Source organism: Bison bison, unplaced genomic scaffold, assembly GCF_000754665.1.
Source record: "Bison bison bison isolate TAMUID 2011002044 unplaced genomic scaffold, Bison_UMD1.0 scf7180017864228, whole genome shotgun sequence".
Classification (NCBI taxonomy): domain Eukaryota; kingdom Metazoa; phylum Chordata; class Mammalia; order Artiodactyla; family Bovidae; genus Bison; species Bison bison.
The window spans coordinates 1,027,681-1,037,266 of NW_011494800.1; the positions used below are offsets into that span (position 1 = coordinate 1,027,681).

The 9,586-nt window shown below is 46.2% G+C and overlaps 1 protein-coding gene across 1 annotated transcript in view; it reads left to right on the forward strand.

Annotated features, from left to right (window-relative positions):
* The window catches only part of FRAS1 (Fraser extracellular matrix complex subunit 1), a 535,710-nt gene that overhangs the window by 442,839 nt on the left and 83,285 nt on the right, over window positions 1-9,586 (forward strand). The window contains exons 44-47 of the mRNA XM_010845896.1: window positions 601-864; window positions 3,960-4,148; window positions 5,557-5,676; window positions 6,195-6,374. Coding sequence (XP_010844198.1) covers window positions 601-864; window positions 3,960-4,148; window positions 5,557-5,676; window positions 6,195-6,374 — 753 coding nt within the window. The remainder of the gene's footprint in view (window positions 1-600; window positions 865-3,959; window positions 4,149-5,556; window positions 5,677-6,194; window positions 6,375-9,586) is intronic.

The window sequence follows — 9,586 nt, forward strand, 5'->3', positions numbered from 1 at the left end:
TGACTGCAGCCATGAAATTAAAAGACGCTTACTCCTTGGAAGGAAGGTTATGACCAACCTAGATAGCATATTCAAAAGCAGAGACACTACTTTGCCAACGAAGGTCCATCTAGTCAAGGCTATGGTTTTTCCTGTGGTCATATATGGATGTGAGAGTTGGACTGTGAAGAAGGCTGAGCGCCGAAGAATTGATGCTTTTGAACTGTGGTGTTGGAGAAGACTCTTGAGAGTCCCTTGGACTGCAAGATCCAACCAGTCCATTCTAAAGGAGATCAGTCCTGGGTGTTCTTTGTAAGGAATGATGCTAAAGCTGAAACTCCAGTACTTTGGCCACCTCATGCGAAGAGTTGAGTCATTGGAAAATACTCTGATCCTGGGAGGGATTGGGGGCAGGAGGAGAAGGGGACGACAGAGGATGAGATGGCTGGATGTCATCACCAACCCAATGGACAGGAGTTTGGGTGGACTCCGGGAGCTGGTGATGGACAGGGAGGCCTGGCGTGCTGCAGTTCATGGGGTCGCAAAGAGTCGGACACGACTAAGTGAATGAGCTGAACTGAACTGTTTCTTTCTTTCTTTCTTTTTTACTTCCTTCCTCAGGTCATCTGGTCTGGAGGCAAACTGCTTCTGAACCTCTGGAGAATGGGAGGGTTTTGGCCCAGGGCTCCTCCTTCACCTACCAAGATATCCTGGCTGGGCTAGTTGGGTACATGCCTGGTGGTCCAGGTGTGGCAGTGGATGAGTTCCAGTTCTCCCTCACTGATGGCCTCCACACGAACACGGGGAGGATGGAGATATATATAGAACTGCCTACAAGTGACATCCCAAACCTGGCTGTAAACAGAGGCCTCCAGCTCTCAGCAGGTACCATAGGCATGGAAGAGAGTGGCCATGGTTTCTTCTTTGATCCTGCACAATGCTTCTTTCCATGTCAGCAGTGTGGGAGGATCTTGAACTGAGTGTGTAGAGTTTAGGGAGACCTGTTGTTTGGGGGACACTAAGCATTGTGAATGACAAGTGTGAAATCTCTGAAGTTCTTTGGACCAGATGCCTGTGTCTGTGAATATGAGGAAAGACTGAGAAGAGTTTATAGTATTTCCAGGGTCCTCAAAATATTCATTTATCCAATCACTTGTAGGTCCCGATCTCTTAGAACACTGACATTGCCCAACCAACCCTACAGAAACAAACAACAAAATCTAGCAGGATTTTCAACATGCTCCTTTTTTTTTTTTTTTGAAGTCATGGAGAGGCAATTGGGAAGTCATCATGCACTAGGAGAGATTATACCAGTGATTAAGAACCATTAGATATGGTGTTCTAGGATCTAACATTCAGTTTGCTGGTGAATAAACAACACTGAAGGACCTGTGACAACTGTGGGTCTTGGAGTCACTTTGCAGTAGGATGTTACTTATAGAGAGTGGACCTTTGGTCCACAGTGCATCTATATCACACTGGACTTCTGTTTGCTTGTCTGTTCTTAGTTTCACATGTATTTTGTAGCGAAAAATATTTGGTAGAATGGTATTTGAAAACGTGGAGATTCCAAAGGTCTCAAGTATTAGGTCTGGGACTTAACCCTGCCCTATTTACAAGTTAATAAGTTGACCTATTACTCTTTCATGGATCCCGGTCAAACACGTGAGATTCCTTGTTGTTTTTATTTAGTCCCTAAATCATGTCTGACCCTAAATCATGTCTTACAACCCCGGGGGCTGTAACCTGCCAGGCTTGTCTGTCCATGGGATTTCCCAGGCAAGGATGCTGAAGTGGGTTGCCATTTCCCACTCCAAGGCAATCTTCCTGACCCAGGGATCAAACCTGCATCTCCTTGATTGCAAGCAGATTCTTTACTGCTGAGCCACTGGGGAAGCTGAGATTCCTTGGTCAGTAATAAAGTACTCTGTGACAATGCCTTGCAAGTCCCACAGGGGCGATGCCGAGGGCCCAGACGAATACATTTGTGTGCAGGGTGATGAATTGCAGAAGAGGAACCCTGAGCTTGGGAACTCTCCTTGTTATAGTAGCGATAAGCAAACCTGATCTGTGTCCCAGAGGAAGACGTCACCTCCTCCCTCAGGGATGCTGGCTGAGAATGGCCCAGAGAACAAGAGGTCAAACCTTGCATTCTTGGCATTACCCAGCACAAACATACAGAGACGCTCAGGGCCCATGGCAGACTGTCACTCTACAGACCAGATTCTATTACGCATGAGTAACTAACTAGGACCTCCTTTATCAGAATTCACTGTTTTAATGTGAAAAGTGGGCTAGAGAGGAGAACAAAGAGGAAGGCCCTGAGAAAAGGTGCTTGCCAGGAGGGATAGTCCCAGGTGGCTCGGTGGTAAAGAATCTGCCTGTCAATGCAGGAGACCCCAAAGATGCATTTCAATGGGGTCGCAAAGAGTCAGACATGACTGAGCACGCACACATGCACTCTGCCTTGCCTCTGTCCCCAGCACCTGGGCAGTCTTCCAGGACCCAGCATTCAGGTCTCCCTGTTCTTTGTCTCTCATCATAGCCTCTATCTTGAGGAACAGTGATTCTGACTATTTGGTGTGAGATGGCAACTAGATATGTTTGTGAGTTTATGTAAAGCTGTTTTATGTTTTTGTTTTATTAAATGATTTGGTGATCCTTAAGACAGTAAATAAATTAGGTCCAAGCTGGTCTCGAAAAGGCAATGGCACCCCACTCCAGTACTCTTGCCTGGAAAATCCCATGGGTGGATGAGCCTGGTAGGCTGCAGTCCATGGGGTCGCTAAGAGTCAGACACGACTGAGTGACTTCACTTTCCCTTTTCACTTTCATGCATTGGAGAAGGAAATGGCAACCCACTCCAGTGTTCTTGCCTGGAGACTCCCAGGGACGGGGGAGCCTGGTGGGCTGCCGTCTATGGGGTCGCACAGAGTTGGACACGACTGAAGCGACGCAGTAGCAGCAAGCTAGTCTCATTGTCGTTCTGAGAGTCATTTATATCACAGAGCTAGAAGTTCAGAACATAGATTTAGGTACTAACTGAAAAGTCAAGGGAGAGAGCGATCATGTGCAGAGAGTGAAATTGGATCAGAAGCAAAAGGGGCTCAGATCTAAACTCAAGGTGAAAGTCGCCCAGCCGTGTCCGACTCTTTGCGACCCCATGGACTATACAGTCCATGGAATTCTCCAGGCCAGAATACTGGAGCAGGCAGCCATTCCCTTCTCCAGGGGATCTTCCCAACCCAGGGATCAAACCCAGGTCTCCTACATTGCAGGCAGATTCTTTACCAGCTGAGCCAAACTCAAGGGGTGATTAAAAAATTGGGAAGTTGGGACTATTCACTTAGGGAAATTAAAATGTATTCAGCTGGAACCAAAAGGGCAAGCAGCTGATATTTTCTTTTTATTTTAAGGAAGGAAATTATTTTATTTATTTATCTGGCTGAGCTGGGTCTTCATTGTTTCATGTGGAGTTTGCAATATGCGGGATCTAGCTCTCTGACTGGAGAAGGCAATGGCAACCCACTCCAGTACTCTTGCCTGGAGAATCCCATGGACGGAGGAGCCTGGTAGGTGGCAGGCCATGGGGTCGCTAAGAGTTGGACACAACTGAGCAACTTCACTTTCACTTTTCACTTTCATGCATTGGAGAAGGAAATGGCAACCCACTCCAGTATTCTTGCCTGGAGAATCCCAGGGTCAGAGGAGCCTGTTGGGCTGCCGTCTGTGCAGTCGCACAGAGTCGGACACAACTGACGTGACTTAGCAGCAGCTCTCTGACCAGGGATCAAACCCTGGGCCACTATGTTGGGGAGCATGGAATCTTGGCCACTGGACCACCTCGGAAGTCCTATAGCTGATACTTCCTTAGATCGGGGAGTGTGTGATAATTTTAGTCTCCAGTCTCCTAAAATCATTTGACCTGCTCTCCAGAAGCAAAAATGGGGAAAGACCTAGTCTCTCCCATTCTCTTCCAGGGTCCGTAGCAACCATCACAGATCGGCACTTGAAAGTGACGGCTCCTGACTCAGATGACCACCAGGTGATGTACATCTTAAAGGAAGACCCTGGAGTAGGGCGCCTGCAGATGGTAAAGCGTGACAGCCTGGAGCAGATCTCCACTAGAGGCCCCATCCAAAGTTTCACCCAGGCTGACATCAGTCAAGGTCAGGCACTTCTCCTACCCAGGCTTCCAGAAACTCCACCCCCTGTAGTCAAATGGGAATTGGTGCCTGGTAGCCAATGGCAGCAAACTGCACACTCTTGTTTTGAATTAAGAGCTGAGTTATAGCTTCGTTTATTCTTACTTGTCTTCTCAGTTTTTTGGTTTGAAAAAAAACTTTCCTTCTTGACTAAAATGTTCTCATGCTTTGACATAGCCTTGATGAAACTGAGGGCTATTATAGAGGAAAAAATCATTTTGACTTGCTGTGATGCTAAAAAGTGTATGAGAGAGAGAGAGAAAAAAGAAGTGAATTGGGATGGATTAAGGTGAAAATTATGCCTGCCTTAGGTGAACAATTTATATCTCTCTCCAGCTCCCCAAAGAGCACAAGTTAATGAACTAAGCAAAATGGAAGGGCATAAATCGGAGCTGCCTCAGGGAGATTACATAGCTCATCCCTTCTCCAGGAAATGCTGATGTAATGTGAAAGCATAAATGTTAAATGCTACGTAGTTACCGTACAGTGCTTTCAGGGATAAGAAAGGAAAAGAAGTTACATATTGAGAGGGAAGTAATCCAATGTCAGGTGATGATGTGCAATTTCCGTTTAGAGGTGGAAGCATGCTCCCCTAGGACCATAATACAGGTCCTGTCTGTGCACTCATGCCTAGAACTGATAGCAGCCCAAATATCATTGGACCTGTCTGTACTTTAGTGAAGGGAGTGGAATAATTCCTTAGTTATTCCTTGCTTCGGTGTCCCTTTTTAGAATATGAAAGCAGGGACTTCTTCCCAGATGTTTGGTTATATTTACATTGCTAGATCCTTATAAGTAATGCTACGGTTTAACAAAAATATAACATACTGGGTTTTTCCCTTTGGGTCCAATTGACGTCTAGGTAGAGTTTATTCATTTTATCTGTTTCTTTGTTGATTGGTTATATCCCATGCCTTTCCTAAAATGATTTAAGACTGGGAAGCGGGAGTGACACCTTAGGGGAGCATGTGGTCTGTGCCTCTCTGTCCTCCTGCCCTGTGACATGGATAGATAACAGGGCTGCACCGGTGATGTGGGTCTGGTCAGTGCCCATTTCCACATGGGCAGTTTTGCTGACCTCGTGATTCATGAGGCTTCCTTGGAGCCTTCCACAGATGCTGAGCCTCAGCTGTAAGCAAAGCCACTTGCTGCTTAGGGTGATTTTATCATGAAGTCACTGATGATGAGGAAGTCACTAGACGAAAGGGAGGAAATGAAAACATTAGACTAAAATGTCAAAGGCAATATCAAAGTGAGAGGGGGGGTAATTGATTCATTGGTGTGAATACCCATTGAATTCTCACCTGATATTTCAGAAATAAGGCCAGAAAACACAAAATAGCAAACTGTGATCTTCTTGTCCTTGTTATAGGCCTTATAGAATACAGTCATGGAAAAGGAGAATCTGGTGGGAACTTTGCTTTTAAATTTGATGTGGTTGATGGAGAAGGCAACAAACTGATCGGCCAGTCATTTTCCATCAGTGTTTCAGGTAAGGGGGCATTGGATGTTTGAAAGTTCTCCAGCAGTTCTGAGGTCATGTGGTGCATACCTTGAGGCCTGAGCCTTTTCTTTAAGGGCTTGTGTGGGAATCTGAAATCCTCTCAACTCTGTTGTGCAATGCTGTGGCTCTTTGATGTACTCTCTGAGAGTCAGATCTGGGGATTATGTTGATTATTTTGATTTTACTCCTGGACACTAGGCCCAGAATTGAAAAAAAAGGAAGCGTAAAAAGTTGCTGTTGTTGTCAGTCTCTAAGTTGTGTCCGACTCTTTGTGACCCCGTGTGCTACAGCGTGCCAGGCTCCTCTGTCCTCCACTACCTCCTGGAATTTGCTCAAATTCCTGTCCGTTGAGTCGATGGTACTATCTAACCATCTCATCCTCTGCCACCCCCTTCTCCTTTTGCCTTCAGTCTTTCCCAGCATTCAGGGTCTTTTCCAATGAGTCAGTTCTTCACGTCAGGTAGCCAAAGGATCACATTTCATGTTACTCTTTCTGACATTTTCAGAAGACAAATCCCCACCAGTCATCATCACCAATAAAGGGCTGTTCTTGGATGAAAACTCGGTGAAAAAGATCACCACTCTGCAACTCTCTGCCACTGACCAGGAGGCGGAACCCACAGAACTGGTCTACCGAATCATCAGAGAGCCCCAGCTGGGCCGCCTGGAGCACACAGCATCACCAGGTAAGCCCATCGTCTCTGACTTCATCAGACCAAAGCTGGGATTTAGTAAGTGCCGGGGGCAGCATATCATGTGTGTAGTTCACCTCCAGCCTGCCTTTGTTAGTATGTATTTCTGGCATCACTATTTCTGGCCATTGTATACTGCCTTGCATTATACGTAGAATACAGTGTACTCCATGCTTACTTGCTGGAAGTTGATTTGATAATTACAATTTGATGTAAACAGTCTTGTTTCCAACACTAGAATTCAACACATAGAAAGTGAGCATGCATATTGAATAAGACCCTGGTTCAGCTGCTACAGAGGAAGAAAAAGAGATGAATGAGACATTACCCCAACCATTAGAGTCTTCTGTTGGATGAGATAAGGAGCCTTTGCATATAACCATATGTAAGGGAAGATGGCAGGTGTTTTAAGAACTGTATAAACCTGCCATCCTAGGAGTTCGAAAGCAAAAGAGGTGATATCAGATGGGAAGGTGCTCAGAGGTGGTGTTTAAGAGTGCCCTTGAAAGATAGAATTTGGGCTGACAGAAATTGTGTTATTTCCAGAGATAGGAACAGCATGTGGACTCATTCCAAAAATTATGAGCGGGCCAGTTTTGCTAAAGCATATATTCTGAAAATAGTAGTAGATTGGGTTCATGGGTAGACTGAGATTTTATGATGGGTCTTCAGAGTGGCGATCAGTAATCCCTATTTAATTCAATAGGCAATAAGGAGGCCCTGCAGAATTTTGAACAGGGAAGGGAAGTGAATTCCTCCAGTGTCCAATAGGATAAACTAAAAGAAAGGAAGAGAAAGGAGACAGTGACAGTAGGTAAAAAGTTTAGTATTTGGCCAGATGGAGGCTAGTGAGGCCTCTGGCAGTGGGGCAGCCTCCACGTGGGAATAATAAGATGAAAATAATAAAAGAAATTACACCTGCTACCTAGTAAGTATCCAGTAAACAGTAGTTGGTGGAAGGAAAGAGTTAATTTCAGGAGGAGAAACTATAGAATTTGGCAACTTGAACAAATGTGAAAGACAGGAGATATTTGCTGAATAAACAACCTGAAGGTAGAATTTATTTTGTCCATCACAGGAGCAGTGTCAGCTTGCAGGAGATTTAGATCATTGGTTTTCTTTGGATTTCAGGTTACAGATTTTTCTTTCATTCAACCAGGGAAAAAGCAGAATAGAGGAAGTACCTGCCCTGATGCTGGGGGTCAGACGGTAGGCAAACAAGCAAGTATATATATCATGTCAGTGGTGATGAGTTAGGGAGTGAAATGAGGGCATTCCTGGGGTACGGGGACCAATGAGGTGAGGGAAGGCCTCCTAATAATAAGATGACATTTGAGCCGAGATCTGAAGAATGTAAGGGAGCCAGCCATGCTGACATATAAGGAAAGAACATTCAGCATCTTTCCAGGGCATCAGCAAGTATCAACATCCTGAAATGGGATCAGCCAAGCCCATCACGTTCCAGTTGCAGCAAGGAGACCAGTGTGTCTGGGGTAGAGTGTGTAGGGGAGAAAGTGAGGGTGGGTGAGCTAGAGGGGGATATGGTGGAAAGGGTGAGGGAGGCAGACCGTGTCTGGGTCCAGCATGATGATGGGGGAGGGAGTGTGTGTGTGTAGGGGTGGGGCACGGGGAAGGCTGAACAGACTGGCCTGAATCCCTAATGCAAATTAAAGCCCATGCCCTCCCCTTTTGTCCCGAAGTTCCTGGGGGCAGTGTGCAGATCAGCATTCCCAAGACCTTGGCTGCAAGAGATATTTGATAACTAATTCATGAGCTAATTGCTTCTGCCAGAATTCTGTCAGGTTGCTGATTGTATCTCTCCAAAGATGAAAGGGCAGACTCTTGGCTGTTGTGTTGGGACAACTGCAGTTACACTTTACAGTGCTCCAAAAGGCTTGGAGCATCATGCAAGGCCCTGCCAGCTACTGGTGAGACCCTGGCTCTTCTCAGCTGTGTCACGTCCTGGGGGAGGTGGCTCCAAATTTGCCTTTTCTGTTTTTTGCAGTCTCCACCTTCTCTGGGCTTAAATCCGGATGCCAGTACCAAGCTAGCACTGCTCAGAGGGCCACCCATAACAGATCCCCCTTCTCCCTCCTCTTGGGAAAGCAGACTCTAAAACAAGGGAGGCGTGCTTCCTTGCCCTCTCCCACCAGGCTTGACTTCCTCATCTACATGCTCTCCCGTGCCCACCAGTTCTTCTCAATCCTCCTGTTTTTAGAAATTCTGAATAGACCTGATAAGACGATCTTTACTCCTGGAGGGCCCTGTCCATTTTTAATGAGCAGGACTTCCCTTCCCATCCCCTACTACCAGCCCTGCTGTCCATTCTAGAGAATCTAGTCAGCATTCTCTCCTTCCCTGTCTCCCCTAAGTGGAACTGGATTCATGAATTTGATTCTTTTTAAATGTCAAATGTTTCCCTTCATAGGAAGTCCGTGTTGATTACGGGTCACCCTCTCAGAAGACAGTTGGCTCCAGCTTGGAGAAAACCACTTCATCCCATTTGTCTCAGGGGATGAGGATTGGTCTACTGGGTGCCAGAGCCTCTTTCCAAAAGGAGCAGAACAGCTTTTAGACCCGTGTCTCCATGCAGGCGCTGAGCTATTTGGGGACTGGAGGCCCCTGGGAATTCTCATTTCCCACCAGTGCTTGCAGACATCCTCTTGATGGTTAACTGTGAAATGGATTTAGTCTTATGCTAGCTCTCTTAGTCAGCTGATTGTTTTCTTTAGATAGAAAAGGTGTGAAGGTCCTCTCTTCTTCCCCCAAGGAGACACAGGGAGCCATGTGCATGGGGGAAGACAGACACGAGATCCCTACCATGGAGGAGAGCTGCATTAAGCTTGAGTCCCTGTGTGGGCTCCTTGCAGGGTTCAGGGCCCACAACCTCGTGTCAGGGACCCTAAGAACTCTCTTATCCTTTTCATTTTGGGGGCTGTGCTGAGCAGCATATGAGATCTTAGTTCCCTGACCAGGAATCGAACCTGCTCCCCCCACAGTGGAACATGAAGTCTTAACCCTGGACTACCAGGAAAGTCCCAGGACCCTCTTATTCTAAAGAAATCAGAGTAAGGAGTTACATTATCAGGATAGAAACTAAGCTTCTGGGGAAAAGCAACTCCAAAATACAGTACCTTCCATAAGTTTATTTTCACTCACAGCAAAATCCAGAGGCAGGTGGTTCAGTGACCCTCCACGTGAGGCTC